We start from the raw sequence: 22,954 nt of genomic DNA, 5'->3' as shown, positions 1-22,954 counted from the left end.
CAGTCAAGAGAAGAAAAAGATTCACTGTCTTTTTTTTTTTTTTTTTTTTTTTTTTAAAGGCGGTTTGCAAACCCTCTGAAGTTTAAATTATCTTTGTAATACTAATTAGCAAGGCCACAATTCGTATTTGCAGAGATAGAAAAATAGTTGTTTTTTTTTTGAGAAACTAAAACCTCTAGCATATATTTCTTCATTCACATGGCTTCCCAGTTTTTTATTCTTCCTTCGCAGACTGCTCTTAGGTTTAAGCCCAGCACCGCTCTCCGCACCTCTGAGGGCTGTTAAGGGCTATGCACACGCTCCACTTCAGAGTCTGCTCTACAGACAGGATTATTTCTGACATTTCAGTAATACAGTCAAGCTTTAGCTCTTGGACCCACATTTAAAATAGGCCCACAGTCTAATTTATAAAATGTTTGGCCTCTTTTTTTTTTCTTTAATAAAAAATAAAGACGAGGAAGCAAGGTGCAGAATAAGAGCAGAAAAGCTTAAAACGAAATTTAGAGAAAAGCCCATAACCTTTGCTGACCTATGGCAAAATTCAGCAATAGAAATTGAATGTATCACCATCCATCATGGAGGCTACCAGCACAACACCCACAGGTACTGTGTCTCCAGGGATTCTTTCTATCCACAGAGTTTTCTCACTTATCTCTACCTTCTTAGTCACTGTACATAAATGCTTTGCCAAAGTCAGGATGCCCTGGTCTGGCTACCAACTCTTCATGACCACCCCACCAGATTCAGAAGGCATTGTCTCGGCAGCACCAAGCCTGCCTGTATCTTACTCTACCCCATGGTAGGGAGTTTCCCTTTCTGCTTCAGAATTCATTATACAGCTCCCACCCCCAGCACCTATGTCCTGGTAGGCCTGTTTAGACACTTCTTTGATCCTCATGGCCACAGGAGACTATGAGTTTCTGTGTTCTTATAGTTTGGAAGGAACCCTCTGATTTTAGGATGGGCAGACCTAGACTCAAACCTCAGGAATGAGCTTCTTGGAATAAGGTCTTACTCTATGTGTAGATTCTTGGGTGTTTGTGATGAACTTCCAGATTGGGAAGCATTAACTTAAAGCTTGGAAATTCTCTTTTCTCTGACTATAGGTGAAACAGAAAGCCGGTATGTTTGGTTGGATAGAGACAGTCAGCGCCATGCTTGTCAGTCACAGTTACCACAATCCCTTTCTTTCCCAGACACACAGAGAGATAATACCAAAGGGTGATGTGGTCCTCAAGGGCAGTGGGCTACACAGTGATGGAGCATGATTGGAGAGAGATTCATTCAGTGACTTTAAAGTCCCAGGACTGATTACCCCACTCCTTGGAACGGTTGAAGGAAATGTTCACAGAGGAAAGCCCCAGGTCCAACTGCTCTGGCTGTTGGCAGCAGAGTGTGACTGAGAAGGACCATGAGAGCTGCATACAGCTGAGAAGAGTTCTAAGATTTTACCCACCTTGAGTAGAAGTAAACAAATAGAAGAACACTTATCTGAAAGAAAATAAGCAGCCAGACACGACCAAAACAGGAGCTGTAATGCAGAGGGCAAACAGCAGCGCTCACCAGTAAGGCAAGCATAGAGAGTAAACAAAGACATGACCATGTGAGACACACACAACAAAAGCTGACAAGGGCCACATACGAGCCCCCCTTCTATTGTCTCTATCTGGGTAACGCCAAGCACTTCCTCTGCTCCCCATAGCTAGCCTGGATTGCCCAGTTGATGGCTATGCTTATATCTTGATGTGTTGTTATGTTTGAAACCAATGTCTTGACCTTCCTCTGCCAAGGTTCGTCTGCTTGCAGTTTTTGGTATCTAGGAGAATGCCCTGACATGCATCAGACTGACAGTTAGAAGCACAGCATCATCTCTGATACATCTCCTCCATTCAGTCCTCACCACCAATGTACCTGAGAATCCTGTCAGTTTTCTAGCCTCAAGCTGATGCCCTGCCCTAGCTCTACTGCTGCCTTCTTAGTCCAGGAGTTCAGCATACCTTATCTTTACTGCTACAGCTTCCAGCATGAAGGTGCTCCTTCAGTACCTCCTTTAGGCTACAACTAGACATCACTTCTGAATCGAGTCCCATCACTTCACAGTGGTCTCTTCTCTCCGAAGCTCTTTAATGGCCTTTCCTTGGCATGGTAGAGCCTCATGGGCTATGCCAGGCTCAGAAGAACCTGCACGATTGATTGCCAATGGTTATCTTCACAACATTGTCTTCTTTTCTCCTTCTTCTTCTCTACCCACACTGCTGTATGGGTGAGCTCTACGATAGCCATTCTCTTTGGACTGCACTACTGTTCTTTTCATGGCCCACCAAGCTAGTTCTTTTTCCTTTCTTCAGTTCTGGTCTCAAATTATCCAAAACTTTTAATAATGCACATCCTGAGCCTTAGCCCTGGTGAGATTTATTTTCTGCAATTTGGGGAGAGTTTTCCTGTAGAATTTGTTAACTATTCCCATTGTGCATAAGATAATTTCTCAGTGGAAATGAGCCACCCTGCTTATTGTAGGTAGCATCTCTGACCCATTGGAATGTTATGACTGGATGGAAATTGTTCAATTCAAGTGTCATATGGTGAGGGAAAGTTACCTGAGGTAGTTAAGAAATACATGTTTGACTGAACTGCTCAGTCTAGATAACCTTCCCCCTAAAAATGAATGCTTTAAAAGTAGGAACACTTACACATCCATAGTCTCTTCCCCCCTCAGTGTATGTTCAATGTATTAATTGGTGGGGGGGGGATTTCATTAGTGGATAAAAAATGTCAGCAGTTGATTTGAGTCTCATCTCCCATGTTCACTTTCATACCCAGAGAGAAAAAGTAAATTTCACAATATCATTGAGTTTCAGAGTAGTATAATGTCAAGATGGAGTTTACTAGAAGACGTTAGTGATATTATGGATGTTTCTGAGTTACTATGGAAAAGCTCCAGGTCGTTCTTGTTCTTAAGGAGAGCACACTACCTCTTTGTGTCTAAGAGCTCTGAAAAACACTCACATGTGACCAGTTAGTTGCTAGTAACTTGGACAGGAGACTGTTCCTATACCATAGACAATGATTAAGCTTGAAGTAGAAAAGGAGAACAAAGCCATGTTTAGACTTATCAGGAACACATCCATTCATTTAGTGAGACAGAGGTAGGTGACTAGCTAAAGAACAACGTGGGCATTAGCATTAAGGATAAATGAGAAAACAGAGCCAGGTGGTGGTGTACTCCTATAATCTAAGCATTTGTAAGTTGGAGGCGGGGTGATAAAGAATTCAAAGTCAGCTTCTGTTACATAATGAGTTCAAGGCCAGCTTTGGTGGTGTGGGACACTGTAGGTGGGGGAAGAAGTATAGGAATGAGCATATAAAGAAAGTAACTTTATGCTAAGTTGGAACATCAGGAATTTCTTTCTAGAAAAGGTGATGTTGGAATGCGCTGATGTGTGGGAGGCTTCTAGATAAGGAAACTGAATCTGCGAAGGTCTCAGCTGAAAAGAGCACGGTCTCTTCAGAGTGGCTTGGCTGGAAGGAGCACTGCACATCATCAGTGGTGTTTGATGAAGGGGGAAGGTCGCTAAGGCTAGAACATGCAATGCTCTAAAGGCCAACTTACGGAAGTTGGATCTCGATGTCGCACACCTGCCGTGATCTACGAAGGGAAAAATGATGTCGTGCTGCTGTGTTTTGCAGAAGTCTCTCTGGCAGAATGTAGAAGGTAGCCCAGAAAGTGTGAAACTGGATGACAGAGACCACTTATGGATCTGTTATAAATCTTTCAAGAGAAGCAGTGAAAAACGTGACTGGAAGCAGCATCCCTGGGAGGATAAGAACGGGAATGATGCCCAAAGACCTGAGGAAATGGAAATGTCTCTATGTTAGCAGTGGGGAGTTCAAATTTTATTTGGGTTTTGGAACCTTTGCTAGACAGCAAGTAGAAGAGACAGGTTTTGATATACAAAAGTGAGTTCGGTTTATATAGCTAAAGTTAGGTCATTTGCAGAATGACAGTTGGATAAATCATGACTGGTTTGCAAAACTCGATATAGATTTAAGTTGATTCAAGGGAATGGTCCTTGATGCTAGGCAAAGAAGGCTAAGGGGTGAAATATGGACTAAATAGGTGGACATCCTGTGGTGTGTCATCAGGAGAGGGTTGAAAATATTGCTTAAATAATTTACATTTCAAGATTCAGAAATGTACTCTGCTCACTCTCATCACCATTTGCACTGATTAATTTATTCTGATGTATCAGAACAAATCCCAAGTGTCTTGAAATTAATAGCTCTATTTACAGCTATATGTGAGTCAGTATGTCATAAATTCTTGTAAATTCTGTGAGTTTGAGAACAGCCCCCACAGTGTGTGCTTTCAGACTGTGCGGAAAAACTGTAAGAGTTATTGCCTTCCAAAAACAGTGATTGAAAAATAGAAAGCTTTAAATATAAGTTAGATGGGTTCAGAACTGATTTAACATTAATGAATGAATCCATTCTTTCTTAATAATTATTTTTATATTCCCTTGATATCATACTTTATCCATGGCATATGTATATGTATATATATATATGAACTTCTTATATTTTATCTGACATATAGTTCATTCATGTTAATGATAAGATGTGTAATTTTTGTCTATTTTAATTAGCTGTATTAAAAGAATTTTACCTAATTATTTCGTGGGTGACATGCTTAAATCAATTCTAACCTATTGCTAGCTATATTTGTTGGTTTACTATAAAAATGTGTCTGACAGAAACAGTTGATGTGGACACTTGGTAATAGGAATCGATTATGATGTAAATGGATTGGAATATTTAACAGCTAACATAGAAAACATTTATTTTCCTCCCACAGCCATGAAACAAATCATCAATGTCTAGAGACGTTTTAAATCAACAGATGAAAAAGGAGACTAATCCAGAGACCCTGCTGCTGGCTTTAGTGGTGGGCATAGGGTTATTGTTCTCCTTGTTTTCATGGTGCCCTTTAAGCTGAAAAGGCAACATTTGAGCTGAAGAACTTACAAACTGAAAGGTCACAAAATCCTTTTTGAACTCTATAAAATTAAAGTATATTGGGGGAAAAAAATCACATCAGAGTTGAATTCAGGAAGTTACTGGCTATAAAAACGAAACTTTATACACCCTACTAAACAGGATAGGGTTAGAATTTAACCATAGGGTTAGAAACGCCGTTTCTAAATAGTAATGTGCTGGGAGAAACAGACACAGTTAGACTTTATACTACACTTCACAGCTCTTAAGAATTGACCTTAAATTAAATTTTCTCCTTTTTTCTTTCCTTTTATTGAACATTTTTCTTATTTACACACCAAATATCATCTCCTTTCCTGGTTTCCCCTCCAGAAACCCCCTATCCCATTCCCCCCTTCCCCTGCTTCTGTGAGGGTGCTCCCCCCCACTCCCTCCCACCTCCCCACCCTGGCATTCCCCTACACTGGGGCATCAAGCCTTCATAGGACCAAGGGCCTTTCTTCCCATTGATGCCTGACAAGGCCTTCCTCTGCTACATATGTGGCTGGAAACATGGGATGCTCCATGTGTACTCTTTGATTTTCAATAGCTTTTAAAACATCAGTGTGAAATTTCCATGACCTAATATTCTTTCCGGTGATGATATTATCAGCCTTCAATGTTTTCAGCCTTTAGGATTGAAAGGAAAATACAACTAACTGGCTTTTCCTGTGTCTATTCTTATTTCATAGCTTCATACTTGTGTGTGTATGTGTGTGTGTGTGTGTGGTGTGTATGTGTGTGTGTATGTGTGTGTGTATGTGTTTATGTGTGTGTGTATGTGTGTAAAATACTTTAAAATATTGGATCTGTATTAATGCATACAATTGTCTCTTGTCATCAATTATATAATTTGTTGTGTAATTTTTTTCCTGGGCAGACATGAACAAATATTGATTTCTGTCTGAGCACTAAAACAGACCGAGTATATGCTTTAACCTAAGGTAGTTTGTTAAACCAGTGAGTTAACAGGGCTTGCTTACACGTGCACGAGAGACTTCCTTACTGTGTGTACTGACTACCTTTCTAATGCTGTAACAGCACAACCAGCAGCAACCTTAGAAAAAGAGTTCCTTTTGGCTTAGGGTCTAGAGGGATAAGATTCCAGAGGTGTAGCATAGCAGCAAGTGACAAACATAGCAGGAGGAGACGGGAGCTGAGAGACCAGGTCTTTAATGCAAACACACAGCACAGAGACTGATCTGGAAGTAGCATGAAGATGGAAACCCTCCAAGCTTGCCCCCAAAGGAAGGTCACGCCTCCTAAACCTCCCAAACTTCATTTCCAAAAGAGGACTCATTCAAATGTCTAAGTCAATGGGGGAAATGTCCATTCAAACTGCCACACTGACACATGGGTAGCTCAGTGGCAGACACATTACAGTGGCAGACCGCACCTCCTCTGGTTTGCTTTCTCTTGCTGAGATGAATACCATGATCAAAAGCCACTTGGGGAGGAAAGGATTTATTCTACTTTACAGTTTATAGTCCACCGTTGAGATATGGCAGAGCAGAGACTACAGCAGGGCAGCAATTTGCAGCAGAGGCCATGGATGAGTGTTCTCTACTGGCTTGCTCCCTGGCTCACTATGTAAATAGCCTTTTTCTTCAGCCCTGGCCTGCCAGCCTAGGGATAGTGCCACCCATAAGAGGTTAGGTCAATCATCAGCCAAGGAGATCTCTTATAGATGTGAATTTAGAACAATCAGATTGAGATAATTCTTCAGCTGAGGATCTCTTTTCCCAGTGACTCTGGGCTTGTGGAAAGTTGGCAATAAATGCTAATCAGCACACAACCCCAGCATGAGTGAGAGCTCAGGAAAGCCACAGACCTGAAGCACCCTGCTCAATTTTCAAGCAGCTTCACCAAAGAGATTCCCCTCCTGGCAACTATGGACCACTTGTTTAGCCTGGAGGAGGGTCTTGGTGAATATTTTTACTTTCTGAGTTTCCTGAGCCTCTGACAAACACCATGACCAAAACCCACAAGTCTTATGGTCTTGATCTGTTTAAGTTTCTTGCTGTGAGGTTTCTTTTGGGGTAATGTTTCCAACTCAGAGGCAATAGTTATACCACCTGAGCAGTGTGCTTTACAGTAAGCTGTACCATCTAAATGGTGCACTGCACGCTGTTTTGTATTGGGTGCTGTGAGAAGTACAGAGACGATTTCATGTACATAGGAGAATATGCACAGGTTTAGCCAAATGTCACATCTTTCTAAATGAAAGACTTGGCTATCGTGGACTTTGGTGTCTGTGGTGAGCCTTGAAACTAGCTCCTTATGGACACTGAGACAACTGTTGTCTTACTTTAATTTACATTTTCCAGCTGCTTGTGGAGATCAACACGTTTTTTTCACACTTTTAATTCTGTTTCTGCTTTGAATTGAGAGATCACAGCAAGGCTGTGGTTTCTTATTTCCCATGTCTTTGCATTTCAGTGAGGTCAGGAATGGTGCCTTCAGGAGCGGCTCTCAGATGCTATTTTCAATGACAGCTTTACCAAATTGGATTTCGAAAGTCCAGGGGGCAAGGTTGAGCAATAGTACTGTATAGCCTGTGTATGGGTTCTGTCGATTTCTCAGCAAAAAAAGTGTAACCTCTTTAAGCCTCAGGCTCTGCATTTACAGGGTGGATATGATAATGACGTCCACGTTTGTTGGGAGGTTGAGTGTTTCTGTGAAGGTTAATAGGTGTGAAGATCTTAGAGTAATGGCTTCTGTAAGAGCCCCGCTGCTGTCTTCATCATTGTCTATGTGAGCACACTCCTTGTTGCCATTCTCATTAGCATTTGGTTGAAGTGAGAATGTACGTTCCATGGGGAACATCTTGTTGAGTGAGAGAACTAGCAAAGGCTGACTTATTTCTCTGCACGTTGGTTCTGAGTTTTCCCATCTTTTCTCTGAAGTCAGCTTTTCGCTCCTAGAATTTATGCATCTACATACCTTGTGGCCTTAAGAATGTAAGGGAGACAGAAACAATGGGAATTTGCAGCAATGGACTGTATGGTTAGAGTGAACAAACTCTGGACCGGCTACTCACAATAGGAAAAACTTGTTTTCAAAGACAGCTTTCTCATTAAACTAACTTCCGCTTCAAAGAAAGACAAGAATAAGAAGCATGCCAGTTCGTTTAGCTTGCTCTCAGCAAAGGCTTAGGGGCCTTGCTGTGACACCAATGTGGCACCACGGTGGCTGGTTGTATTTTAAGATATTTAATTATCAAGAACAGTTATGTATAGTCAAGGCACACGAAGCAGTGAGTATGGACCGCCATGACATAAATCTACCTCTAACACATCACACCAGATTCCTACAAACCTGCTCTTCTCAACAGTCAGTCTAACCAACATCTCTGCACCTCTCTGCCCACTAGCAGTCACCTGAGCTGTTCTGTCCATATCTGTTCATCTGTTGGTGGGTTCCCAGTCGATTCTGAATCTTGGCTATCACTTCTTCAACATGACAGTTTCCTATTCTTCAGAGATACTCAGAAGTGGAGTGTATGGACCATATGATAATTCTCTTTTTAATTCTTTGGTGCAGCCTCTGCACTGTTTTCTGTCACGGTGTCAGTAATTTTGACACTCACATTTGTCTATTTTTGCATTTGTTGCCTGTGCTTTGGAACTCATGTCCCCAAAGCCCTGTCCAGACCAATGGCCCAATGTCTACTTTGTTTTCTTCTGGATGTCTTACCCTTTGTTGATTAAATATTTCATCTGTTGAGGCAGTGTTGGATAAGTCTCTAATTTCATTCTTCTGTTTGGGGACCTAACTTTTGTTTAAGAAACTATCCTTTTCTTACCATGCATTTTGACACCATTTTGAAAATCAGTTGACCGTGTGTGAATTCATTTCCAGGCTTTCCAACCCCTTCCAGTGGTTCTGTTGTCCATTCATCTGCCAGGAACATGCTGGTTAGAGTGACGGAGCTTTTTACTGTGTTCTGGGAGTAAAGATTATAATGATGTTGACTCCTTATTTTTGCTTGTGGTTCCTTTTTACTGTTAGAATTCTTTTGCAATTCCATATGAAATTTAGGACTTCTCCATTCCTATGCAAAAAAAATGTCTTTTATATTTTGGTAGAGAATGCACTGAGTGCATGGTATGGATTTTAATAGTATTAATATTTTTGAATGGTGAGCATTCAAATTTATGTATGTGATCTAAAATTTCTTTATTCTATGTTTATGGTTTTCAGTGTCTAGCTCTTTCATTATCTCTTGGTTCTTACTTGCAAATATTTTTACTTTTATGTTTTTGCAATTGGATTTGTTCTTTTATTCTTTTTGTATAAGTTAGTGTTTATATATGTATATTACACATAATATGCATATATATGTAAGTACATATATATGTAGTATATGTGCAAAGTTATTTTTATTTTGGTCTGATATTCTGAACTGTAATGAATTTACTACTTATGATAAACTTCATATTAGTAGCTGAAACGGAAAAAAAATCCTTTCTGGATAGAAAAAATTGCCTCTTAAAAAATGAAGTTGAAATCAAACATGGTGGTCTATCTTTACACTCCCAGTGCTTAGGTGGCCTATGTAAAAGATTGTGAGCTCTACTAGTCTGACATACATGATACAAACCCATCTCAGATAAAAAAAAATACCTTTGACACAAAAGGGAGAAGATAGTATCCTACTTTCTGATTAAATAGAGACACATTGGCCAACTTCCATACAGGATTAGTATCAGGGAAAATAATTTTGGATCTAGAAGACCCATTCCACTAATCTCACTCTGTAAAGCTTACAGAACTTCATGATAGGTGTGTTCACAGCTGTAATTCTAGCACTAGGGAGGTAGAACTAGGATGATAGTGAGTTTGAAGCCAATTTAGGCTACAAAGAGAGACTATCTCAAAACTCAAACAAAACAGAGCAGTCTAAACAGGAAGGAAGGAAAGAGGGAAGGAGGGAGAGAGGAGGAAATTGATTGATTAAACTAAAAATCAAAGATCTTTACCTCTGTATTTTAAATACCACCTATTTTGTCTTCCCAACTCTATCTGGAAGGATAACCATTAATTTATTACCAACATTTACCCTTTAATTACCGGCTATAATGTATTTTATACCTTTACAATAAACATGTAGGATTAAGGCAGGGCAAAAGTTAAACAGGGGGATTAGAGGAGCAATAGAACTTCTCTGATATAAATGTCCCACTTGAAGAGGAAGACCTTGATGAAATGTCAGAAACGATGGGTGTTTCTGTTGACTATGGTGGAGCTGAGAAAGAAGAACACAGTAATTCAGTGGGAAGCACATGTAAGACAGGCAGGGCTATGGCTTTTGTTCTGCTGGGTTCTGCTCGATCTGCATCTCTGCAGCAAATTCACCCATTTTTATCTCTGTAAAGCAGAAAAGTGATAGTACGTTGAATCAGATGTAAACAGACACTTATTTCTCCTACCCACCTTCCTTCTCCTCCCTCCCTGTTTACCACTTTGGCTATTTAACTTACCAGAACTAAGGGAGACATGTACAAAAACGGTAAGTTTCTTTTAATCGTGAGTCAGCTTGCATGTAGCTATTCCGTGTTATCATTTTTTTTTAGATGATCGTGTATTTAGTGAAACAATTGACCAGAAAAAAAATGGGAGATTCTAAAAACAAGTAAATGTATGAATGGGTTTTTTAAATAAAGTCAATTTATTTCATTTAAGATCTCTAAGTGTATGTTTGAGACAGAGCTTGTATATAGTATTGGTAAATGACTGTTCTGAATCAGGAGACAGAATCTGAATTCAAGCATGGTTGGAAAATTTAGTTTCTGGCTTCTTGATTATGAGGAAGGTGAGCGAGAATATAAATTTAGAGATTCAGAAAGCAGTTGTGGCTGAAGATATATATTTTAAGTAAGTAGTTTTGGCAGATGTTAAATAGCTTCTAACTTCTAGAAAACCAGTTTAATTCATTGATATTTATACACAGTAGGTCTTAAAAATCTATTACATTGGTAAACTTTTTTGGATACATTTTTGTTTGTTTCTTAACATTCATTGAATAATTCTCTACTGTCAAATCTCTTTGTCTTTGAATTTCTACATATACTCAATACTTTCAGTTCACACTCAGATCCTAATGCATTAAACAGTGTATTTTAGGGAAAATGATCCATCACAGAGGAGAAAGAAACCATTAAAACATCTATCAGTTAATATGACCTTTTTGAATTTTGTATGTAAGGGTTAGTACTTATTATCTACTTAAAACTTATGAATTATTTGAAATCTTCCCTGAGCCACATTCATGAAGTAAGATATAAAATCACAAAATATCAAGACAATTATCTAATCACAAACATTTAATTTGCCAAAAAGCACAAAGATGGGAATAGAAGAATTAAATGAAAGAAGAGGCTGGAATTTACATGGAAAACGTAGACAAGACATAGAAAATTAATTGATAATTTACTAATTTTGTCTTTTGTCAGACATCTTCAACTTTTTATGTTCCCGTTTAGAGGGACAAACAAATTATATAATGCTCATTTGATTCTTAATGCTCTGAAGCGTGAGGCAAGTCAGAATCCCACTTGCTACCGTCAGGAATATGTAAACTCCTTTCAGAACTGAGTTTTGAATTCTTGTCTCTTCCTGTCTGCAGTTGAAGTACATTGGGCTCCCCACACCCATCACCACACACTTTTGTGCCTCACCAGTCAGTTACAACGACTGTTCCTGAGTTTCTCAACTGCTTGGTTCTTTTTGTAGGTAAAGATCATCTATTCCCTCTCATTAAACCATTTCTTGGTTTTCTCATTGAAATACTCATCATATTTTTATTGTTTTATTTGTAAATGTCTTTTCGGAATAAAAACGTGTGTCCCATGTATTACACATATAAAATAAGAAGCATTCCTTCCAATGTCAAGGAAACAGTGCACATATCCGTGTCCTACTGTTCTAGATACAGCACATACTTTTGTGTGCTGCAAAGGACGGTGTGGGAAACAAGCATAGCAGTTCCGAGGAGGTCTACCCCAAATCTCAAATTTACTTCCTGCTGATGACTGCTGTCCAGCAAACTGCTGATTATGTGTGTACATTAGCATTTGAAAACAGTACCTTAAGGGTTGTACTTCTGAACACGCCAACTGAAACACTGTGAGATTAAACAGAAATCAGTGAGATTGGTGTGTTTAGGGTGGTATGGCCCCAGACTTGATTAAATTGATCAATGTTTGTTACTTAGACGTTTTGCTGCTCGCTGAGCAAGTGAAAATGAACAGTAATTTGTGGAATCTCTTGAATTTTCTAATATAAGGCAGACTTATGTTTTTACAAAACATATATCAAACTGAGTGATACCAGACTTCATCTCAATAGAGCAAAGAATATTTTCCAAAACCAGTTAGTGTCTTAGTGCCATTTTTTAAAAATTTAATAATCTTCGTATTTTAATTGTTTTCAAAGGAATATTTTCTTCATTAATTAGTTTATTCACTTTACATCTCAACTGCAGCTCCCTCTCACAAGCCTTTTACCCCTATCGCCTTCCCTTTTCCTCGGAAAAGGTGAAGTCTGCCGTGGGTACCAACCACCGTGACACATTAGGGTTCAGCAGGACTAGTTGCATTCTCTCTCACTGAGGCCAGACAAGGAAGACCAGCTAGGGAAAGGGGATCCAAAGGTAGGCAACAGAGTCAGAGACAGCCCTGGCTCCAAATGTTAGGGGACCCACAGGAAGACCAAGTTGCATATGTCCTACAAATGGTAGGGGGGCTAGGTCCAGGCCCTGCATGCTCACTGGTTGTGATCGAGTCCCTGTGAATACCCATTGGCTTAGGTTAGTTGACTCAGTAGGTCTTCTTGTGGTGTCCCAGATTTCTCTGCCTCCCTTAATCCTATTCCCAACTCTTCCACAAGATTCCTGGAACTCTGCCTAATGTTTGCCTGCCAACCTCTGCATCTGTTTCTATTGGCTGCTGAATGAAGTCTCCCAGGAGACTGTTATGCTGGGCTCCTGTCTGCAAGCACAGCAGAGTATCATTAACAGTGTCAAAGGTTGACTCTCTTCCATGGGATGGGTTTCACGTCAAGCCAGCCATTGGTTGGCCATTCCCCCAATCTCTGCACCATCTTTATCCCTGAGCATCTTGTAGGCAGGAAAAATTTTGGGTGGCAGGTTTTGTGGGTGGATTGGTGTCCCCTTCTTTCTTCTGGAAGTTCTACCTGGCTACAGGAGGTGTCCGCTTCAGTCTCCACAACCCCAGCTGCTAGGAGTCTCAGCTAGAATTACCACCACAGACTTCTGGGAGCCTCCCCTACCCCAGATCTCTTGTTTGTTCCAAATATGCCCTCTATTGATTTCTGTTCTTTCTCCTTACCCTCTTCTGCTCCCTCCCCACACCTGATCCCTATCCCAGTCTCCTTCCTCACTCCACTCTCCAACCCAGTCCCCTCTTTCCGTTCACTTCCAATATTTATTTTATCTCCTTTTCTGAGTGAGAGTCAAGTATCCATCTTATAGCTGTAAGAATGGTTAAGATCTAAAACTAAGGTGACAGCACACGCTGGCGAGGATGTGGCATGCACTCCTCCATTGCTGGTGGGAGTGTAAACTTGTACAACCACTTTGGAAATCACTTTGGTGGTTTCTCAGAAAATTGGGAATAGTTCTACCTCAACATCTAGCTATACTACTCTTAGGCATATATCGAAAAGATTCCCCACCATAACACAAGGAACATGTTCAAATATGTTCATAGCAGCTTTGTTCATAATAGCCCAAAACTGGAAACAACCTAGATGTCCCTCAACTGAAGAATGTATAAAGAAAATGTGGTAAGTCTACGTAATGAAATACTATTCAGCTATTTAAAATACAGACATCATTAAATTTGCAGACAAATGGATGGAGCTAGAGTGAGGTAACCCAGACCCAGAAAGATATGCATGGTATGTCCTCACGTACAAGTAGATATTAGCCACAAGTACAGAATAATCATACTTCAATCCAGAGACCCAAGGAAACTAAGTAAGAAAGAGGGACCATTGGAGAATGCTTGAATCTCACTCAGAAGGGAATATTTTTTTCAAAAGGAAGAATTTGTTGTTTCAATAGTCTACTTTTCATTGAAAAAAAGTTATCCATTCATCTCAGTGGATTTTAATGAAACACATAAAACTGAACTCACGGTGAACGTATTTTGGGGATTTTGTGTCTTCTTCTTAAAGATTGTCTAAGAAAGTATATGAAGAAAGAGGACCTTGTGTTCAGCCTTTCCTTCACTCCTGTATGCTTTCTGAGCATGCAGAGAATTTATCTCAAGTTTGTGAAAATGTGTTACTTTGTTTACTAGCTCCAAAACAAGGATGGAAGGAGATGGACGATTACAAGTAGACTTCAGAGTTGTAGCTGGAGGCTTGTCAATGAGTACCTATAGGAGAAACACACTCAGACAACATTTTAGTGAGAAAGAGGGACAGCCATCAGAAGCCTGACAAGGGTTTTATCAGAGACCCATGAGAGGCATGGAGGTGGAGTGACTTGAAGAACAATCAGGAGGTTTACTCTCTTGCATCCGAGGTCTTCTGCTTCTCTGCAACAATCAGACGTGCTTGGCACATACTTGAGGTCGTGACTTGATTTGAAACACAGCAAAGAGGATTGTTAAACATCTTGTTAGTTAAAACTCTACAAAATAACAATCCCTGTAAAAATTGTTTCTGCCCAGAAATATGTGGTAAATCAGGATTAATAATGTGGGGCCCATGATTTCTAGTTGCAATGAGTATGAAAATAATTTATTTTTTCCATTAATTTATATATCCACTTTATATCTCAATCACAGCCCCCCTTTCCCTCCAAGTGCCCCCTCCAGCCCTTCCTGGTTCCCCTCTCCCCTTCTCCTCTGAGGAAGAGATAATTTATTTTTTACTCTTTATTTAGTGTACTATAGTGTTTTAAAATTTATTAGACTATGTGTATACTGTGCACTTTCTGATTAACTTTTCAAAAGAAAGTTTAAATTTAACCAGAAGTGATCACATCATATGACAAATAGACCCAAACTCAGAAGTCAAGCATCTGTCTTAGTGTCACAAAGCCAATAAACAACCAATATTGTCACTCCAAACGAATTATATATAACAGTTGTCCACAATACTCAGATTTCTCTGAGTCACTCATGTTTTACTTTGGGATTATATTTCTTAGCCCTTGTTCTGTTTTTTACCCTTTTTATTGCTGAATTTTTCCCTGAAAACAGATTTTTCGTTTTAACAGATTAAGTTATTCCAAATATCTCTGCATTGGTTAAGTTTTCAGCATTTCATTGCAGATATTCTTACTATAATCGAACTTCCTGAGTTCTCTCAAGCAGGGCAATCTATTTTCACCCATTTACTAAAAAATTAAAATTACTAAACAACAACTTCCTCCAAATTGTCAGTGTTAAGCATTTATTGAGTATTGCCCTCCTCATCCTGTTTCCATCCTATTGGAAATCTATTGACACCATTGTGTCAAATGCTCATCAAGTTTCACTGGAAGGAAGTCTCTCATCTTTGGCTATAGAAATAGAAGAATAAGAAGAAAAGGTCATCCCATGAGTCTGTATCTAAGTCACTTCATAAATGAGAGTTTTGTGGGCTATTAGTTTCTCTTCGAGTCCTATGCTGATTCATCCTTTGGAAAATATAATTCTATTGCTACCTCAGAGTTTACTCATAGATCATGAAATTGAGCTATTTAAAAATGTTTTCTTTCTCTGAAATTTCTTTTGTAATATAAGGAAAGTTTAAATAGTGCAAGGTTAAAGACGTTGGCAATGCTCAAAAATAGCTACATTGTGTTAGCAAGATATATGTTATTTCCCTAGAGGCTAAAACTGTTTAAAATATGAAATGAAATAGAGTTAGTCCTGTGGAGCCAGGGAAATAACAACAAGCCTTTTAAATGATATTTTAAAAACACTGCCCTCAGCATTCCTATTCTTTCATCACTCTAATGACTTGGGCTTCCTTGGGAGGTGTTTATAAGGGTCAATCTGCCTCTGAAAGCTGCAAGCATGAGTTGGGCCATGTGCTTCTGCACTTTGCATACTAAGGTGATTGATGGGAGTTAGAAACTGGCTTTGACACAATGTGATAGAATTAGTAGAATATCGTTAGTCTTTGCTTTGATCTACAGCTTTGAATTTGTCATTTAATCTTCATAATTTATCTTTGGGGATTTGGGAACTGGGAAAAGAATCCATGGTGGGAAAGGAAGATGGTTATTATGCTCTATTACAAGTTTTGCCATCATATTAAGAATATTAGTTATAAGAAGGGTTCTATTTAGACCTTTTGCAAATTATTAACTCACAATCATAGAACTTTATAAGGCCTGAGATAATAGACCTTAAATTTTATTCAGTTAATTATTAAAAGGCTTATGATTCAGAAGTCTCTGACTGTATCTCCTTAGGTGAAAAGAAGTATTTCTAGGTAAGTTTCCTTGTGTCCAAATATAATCTCTGCTTCAGAAATGATCTTTGCTGTCAGGTTAGGATGAATCCTCTGGACCAAGGGCAATGTGGCATTGTTATCTACAGTGTGAAGGGTGCATTCAGAGCTATCCTGGGCTATGCACAGCCTGTGAGCCATGGTTGAACACCCCTACGAATCTGAACCTTTCTTTATGTAGGAAAACATGTGTGCTGGCTAGGTGTTTTCTATAAATAGCATCATGCCATATATTGCTGACTATTTTTCAAGGAAGTACTCCTTACACTGCATTTCCCATTTCACAACTCTAGTTAAAACTAGTTCTATCCCACTACTTCTATCTCAAGGAAAATTGCTCAGGAGATGAATGTTTTCCTTGTCCCCTGTCACTTTGCTCATTATCTCAGACATCAGTCCCCATGGTTCAGTTCTTCTCTCCCAGCACCAACAGTACCTCTTCTCTCACATCTTTTATACTTAATCAGTGGATCGCTCACAGCAATTGTATATGAGTCCTTGGTACCAAGTGCAAAGCAAAGATTTTTTTCCTATTAAAAGTTCTAGTACCAGCAAGGCAATGGGGAAGGTGGTGGAATATTTTAGGGCACAGGCAATGCCTCTTTGCCCTCAGGAACCACTCACTGAGTTTGAAGCCAGATCCAGCATGGGATACTTTTCCCATTAATTTATTTATTCACTTTACATCCTGATCACTGCCCTCCTACCTGGTCCCCCAACAGTCTGTTTCTCCCACTCCCTCCCATTCTCCTCTGAATATTGACTCCAGGTATCCCCCCCAACCCTGGCACATCAAATGTCTGCAAGGCCTGGAATGTCTTCTCCCACTGAGACCAGACAAGGCAGATGGTTTGAACACAAAGTATGCAATTTTGGACTATGTCTCCCATTTAACGATGGAGCCACTTGTCAGAGTTCCAATTTAGGAGTTGGAGTTCTGAGCTTACCTTGTTAGCCAGAATGGAGGCTAAGCAAAGAGGTATATCCATCTCTGATGTAAAGCGTAAAGGGAAAAAGTAGTTGTGAGAATATACATAAACACACATGACTGCTACTCTTGTATCGTTGTAATGGCTGAAAGGCAGACATACAGTCCAGTGTTCATAAAAGGGTCAGAAGGCATTGAGAAGGGAAGAAGCCACTGCACTACAGCATCATCACACACCAAGCAAAGAACTTCTGGGTCCCCTACCACTGGGTTCTTGGACTCTCTGTTGTAATTTTGAACTTTACTTTTTTGTTATAGTTTGTGTGTTGTTTAAATTTATATGTATGTCTGTGCACTTGAGTGCAGATGCCCCTGGAGTCCAGAAAAGGTGACAGGTCTCTTGGAGGTAGAATTACAGATGGTTCTGAGCTTCTTGACATAGTCATTGGGGGATCAAACTCAGGTCCCCTGCAAGAACAGTATGTGCTCTTACAACTGTGCTAACTCTTCAGTTTCTTCCATGGTCATTTTTCCATTCCAAACATAAAAAATTGTTGCTATCAAAATATACCTTGAGTTTTCAAATTCATCAGTCAGGGACTGCTTTATGCCTTAAAAACTAGAGATACAGTTATGTGCCCCAAATCCAATGCTGGCCATTTATCTACTTCCTGTTTAAAAACTTACTGGGTTTAATAAGGTGTGAAAATACTCATTTTTATGGGCAAGACCATTGAACTTCACTGTTGCCTATTGAAATAGCTATTCTAGAATTCACAGTAAGAGAAACATAACTGCAGAGCCTGTTAAGTTTACTTTTTGTTTATTTATTTTTTTGCTTTTCTCTCCAGCTCCATTCTCTGTTCTTTGTCAACATTAAATATATTATTTTTAAGAAGTTTTGCATAGTGGCTTGGAATCTGAGTCTTTGTGTCATATTAAAAACTTAGAATATAAGCTATAAAAGCATCCATGCTTTGCAAATGTAATTTGCTATTTTGGAAATTTTACCAGCCCACACTCAAATACTGCTGATAGAAATTTCCTTCTTACCAAAACATTTACTAGGTAAAACAATGATTCATATGGAAAAGCCACGTAGAGACAGAAGATGTTATGGAGGTACAAAGATTGCCTGGCAAATGTAGGCCTTGGGCTCCATCCTCAGCACCACAGAAAAAGAAACAGAGAAAAGCCACTCTAATGATCATTCCTGTACACTGTTCTGAAACCCTTAGTTATGAGTTCCTTTGACGGATCACATAATGCAATGCTGTGTAGCTAATACATTGAAAGATTTCAGAAGAGGAATTAGAATTTTCTTTTCCTGGCTCTCCAGTTGTCAGATCATTTTCAAAAGAATACAACATTCTGTCATAGTTTGGATTACTAGCATACTTTGGTGGTTGCAGAATTAATTTTCTTGCTTCACATAACTTTCCTGATAAGTAAGACATCTGTAGGCTGGTAATATATATGCATGTTTTACATTAAATTTAATAAAACATAGGAATTCCAGAGTGACTATCTTGAAACATTAGCTCATTGAAGCCAAATTTATTGTTATAAGCTAAGATTGATTTAATATTTTGTTTCTTGCTTCAATTCTATTTTGTTTTAGGAATTTGCTATTTTGCAGATTATATAAAGAAAATGCCATGCCCCCTACCAAGGGGCAAAGAGACACTTTGTTGGTAGTGGTGTTCTTAGTCAGGGGCAGAACAGATGGTAGTCCTTTGTTTAATCTAGCCTGAGACATGGTTTGGTAGCCAAATCTATTTTATGCCTAGGACTCATACAAATCAAATCAAATCAAGTCCAGACAGTGCAGAGTAGGAGGAAGATTGACAAAGACCTGTGGACTATTCTGCCACCCACAGAGCCTGCCCTCCAGTGCACCACACAGGTGGGCCATGGACTCCTGCTTTCTGACACTGCTTGCCATGCAGAATAAACGGAGGATATCACTCAGGAGCCTGCCCTCTGCAAGTCCAGCCTGCAGCTGGAGCCACCACAATGGGCAAGTGTATGGTGGTCAGATGGGAAGGAAAGAGAAACAGAGCAGCTTGAGCATCATGAAGACAGATGGAACTGGAGACTAAAGGGCAGAGAGGAATAGACAATTGTGAGTAGCCAGTCCTGCCACCTGGGTCATGGTGAGGTCCTAGCCTGCGATGCTGCCTGGGGCTATCTCTAAGTCCATGACTCTGCAGTAGCTGGGGTCAGGGTCAGTATCCCCAGATCATATTACTATAGAGAACATGGGGATTTCCCTGGTTGGGGTAGCTACTGGGGACCACCTGATTGTCAAGGGTTATGCATAATTGGTCTTGCTCCTCACTGGATATGGCACTCTGGAGAGTTAACCCCATTTTTCACCACTGGCAGAGCTCATGAGAGCTAGTTCTGCCATGCCCTTGGGAGAGTGGACCCTGTTAGATACAATTATGTGTAGAAACTAAGTATTAGGAAGTCTACTTGAAAACAACTTTAGCCTTTTGGATTTTGACTGTAGGCTAAATATTTACACAACTAAGGTGTGTTATAGGGATTATACTGCATCATTGAGATTACAGGTCTTTATACAGCTCACACTGAGACTTTGTTTAACCATCCATAGTAATCCAATACGTATCTGTAAAATGACTTAGGGCACTGGTGGCTTATATCTTAGAAATAGAGAAAAGATCTGTGTCAGTTACAATTTCTCAAATTATTGGCATCTTCAAGGTATTGTTCTTAGCTTCTTAGATGACTCAGTAACTCAAGTTGCAGAGAATGAAATTCCATGAAGTCCCCAATACCATTGCCAGGCCTGTCACCCCATTATAATCAGATGTCCCTTGTCTGTCAGCTGTTCACCCACCTGAACACTAGCTAGATTTCATTTATTTACTTAATTTTCCCCAGAAGAAGTATGCTGTTCTCAGAGATGAGGCATTTTTACAGTAGCATAAATCCTCTCTGCCTGGAAATTAAGTTAACAATGACATTCTCAATTTGTCTTTTAGAGCATCAGGGCATCTGGCCTCATCTTGTTGGAAACAATACTCTTTGGCTCTCTGCTTCTATACTTTCCGGTAAGTGATGTCCTGCTTTTTTAAAACCAGTCATCTGTTTTGATTGTTCATATTTTATATTTATAGCGTATTGACAAAAAGTTGATAGATATTTAAATTTTACTCATACAATTTCAATGACCTTAGAGACTTATGAACCATTTCAATATCTTTTCTTCTAAATTAATTGTACTTTTCTTCCTAATTTTGTGAGGAAGTTTAAATATTCAGGTAATATAGCATGTAAGGGTCCTATTTAATATACATGTTTAACATAAAAGTGTAATTTTACTTTCATTCTTCCTGCTCTATTAAATAAATCAGAACTGCAAACATAGCAACAAAGTAATGCTAGAAATTTCCCTGTGAACAATTATAAAGAAAAATAAATTCAATGAAATATATATATATGTATATATATATATGTTACTGCTCTTAATAATCATAGCAGACTCACTTTACCATAGTAGTACTGTGCCTGTGATATAAATACCAATTACTAATTCAGTTCAAGCATTGTTGTTCTGAGGTTATCAGGGATAAGCCCGAGGGTAATTTCTGGGAATACTCTTGATTTCTTACTTAAAGAAGCTTATGGTTTACAGGAAATAATGAGTCAGTACAGATCTCTGTGACATAGTATGACAAAGACTCAGAAGGTGTTGCCATAGGGGCACTTAAGAAAGAATCATAACCAAATCTAGGGAAGGCGATATCAAATAGAGCTTCCAAGATCTGAAAACTGAGCTGCATTGGAGAAAAAGGGTTGGACTCACATCATGCTCTTTCCTTCTTGTTCTTATTGCAATTCCCTCTCGGGTTTCTCTATGTGTTGTCTCTTTCACTGTAATAGCCAAGAGTCTTGGGATTCCATCCGCAGAGTATTTCTTTATGACACTGTCACTGGCTGTCTAAACTAGCAATACAGTTCAAAGTACTGTTGCTTATGTGCAGCAGTATTATATGTGTGTATGCCACAGCATCTGTAGCTCCAGAATATGACTGTTCCCATGAACTCCAAATTCATATTCAGTTGCCTACTTTATCCTCCTCTGGAATCACAAGAAAATTTCCCACCTGAGGTTCTAATGTTTCCTAAAGTCCAGTTTCTTCGCTCTCCACCCAAGGCTACTTGATCCTTTGTTACTGGAGTCAAAACCCTGTGAGTGGCACTTGACACCTCTTCTCTCATGTTAGCCAGCCAGCCAACCTTTGAAAATACAGCAGCAACACAACTACTCTCTCCCTTGCTGACTGTTACAACCCTGATCATTCCTGGATTATTATAACAATCAGATGCCTCCCTTAGCTTCCGCCCCTTACACTCTACTTTTAAACATTAGCCACTTTTTAAGACTAAAGTTAGGCTAGCCATCTTACCAGCCTCAAAACTTATAAAATGTACACCAGTGAAAGCAAAATCCTTACGATAAATTAGAAAGCCAAATGTCCTGAGGGTTATGCTCGCTCCATTACTTTTCCATTCCTTTCCTGTCAGTCAGCTTAGATCAAGTGTTCTTGATCTCTTTAGGTCTAGAATTACATTCTTTATTCTCTCTAAAGTTCCAGATGTATCCAGATATAATCTATGCAGTGATCAGAATGTCCCTCCCAGATTTGTGTTTTAGCAGCCCCCTCCCCAGGGGACTGTGATGGGAGGTGGAACTTTCTCAAAGATGCTTCTGTCCAAAGGGCTGTGCTCTAATACTTGGATTAAAGCAGTTATAAAAGGAGTTAAATAGAAAAATGTCATTCCTTCTGCCCTTCTGTCTTCTACTTCTGAGATTTCCATCGCTGTGATAAAACACCATTATCAAAACAGCTTGGGGAGGAGAGGACTTTATTCATTTATACATGTACACCACAGTCTGTCATGGAAGGAAGTCAAGGCAGGGACCTAGAAGCAAGAACTAATGTGAAAGTCATAGAAGAATGTTGTTTATTGGTTTGTTCTTTTTTTCCCCTCTTTCTTTTTTTCTTCCATTTTTATTAAATTGGATATTTCTTATTTACATTTCAAATGTTATTCCCTTTCCTGGTTTCCTGTCCATCAGCCCCCTAGCCCCTCCCCCTCCCCTTCTAGATGGGTGTTTCCCCTCCCCCCATACTACCCCCCAACAATCCCCTACACTGGGGATCCAGCCTTGGCAGGACCAAGGGCTTCCTCTTCCCCCGGTGCCCCAACAAGGCTATTCACTGCTACCTATGCAGATGGAGCCCAGGATCAGTCCATGTATAGTCTTTGGGTAGAGGTTTAGTCCCTGGAATTTCTGGTTGGTTGGCATTGTTGTTCTTATGGCTCAGTTCCTTTGAGATACTGTAGTGAAACACCTGAGACTGGGTGATTTGCGAAGAAAATATGGTAGATGTGCTAGCTAGTGCTGTGTCAACTTGGCTTGTTCTTAATGGCTTGATCAGCTTGCTTTCTTACATTGTCTAGGACCATCATTCTAAGGATGGC

General features: G+C 39.5%; 1 protein-coding gene across 1 annotated transcript in view; it reads left to right on the top strand.

Annotated features, from left to right (window-relative positions):
* Gpr158 (G protein-coupled receptor 158) overlaps positions 1 to 22,954 on the top strand; it is a 367,851-nt gene that overhangs the window by 212,056 nt on the left and 132,841 nt on the right. Inside the window, exon 5 of the mRNA XM_032884492.1 lies at positions 20,446 to 20,514. Coding sequence (XP_032740383.1) covers positions 20,446 to 20,514 — 69 coding nt within the window. The remainder of the gene's footprint in view (positions 1 to 20,445; positions 20,515 to 22,954) is intronic.

This window comes from Rattus rattus, chromosome 14, assembly GCF_011064425.1.
Source record: "Rattus rattus isolate New Zealand chromosome 14, Rrattus_CSIRO_v1, whole genome shotgun sequence".
Classification (NCBI taxonomy): Eukaryota; Metazoa; Chordata; class Mammalia; order Rodentia; family Muridae; genus Rattus; species Rattus rattus.
The sequence above is the reverse complement of the archived record's forward strand: the minus strand, read 5'-3'. Positions and strand labels throughout refer to the sequence as shown.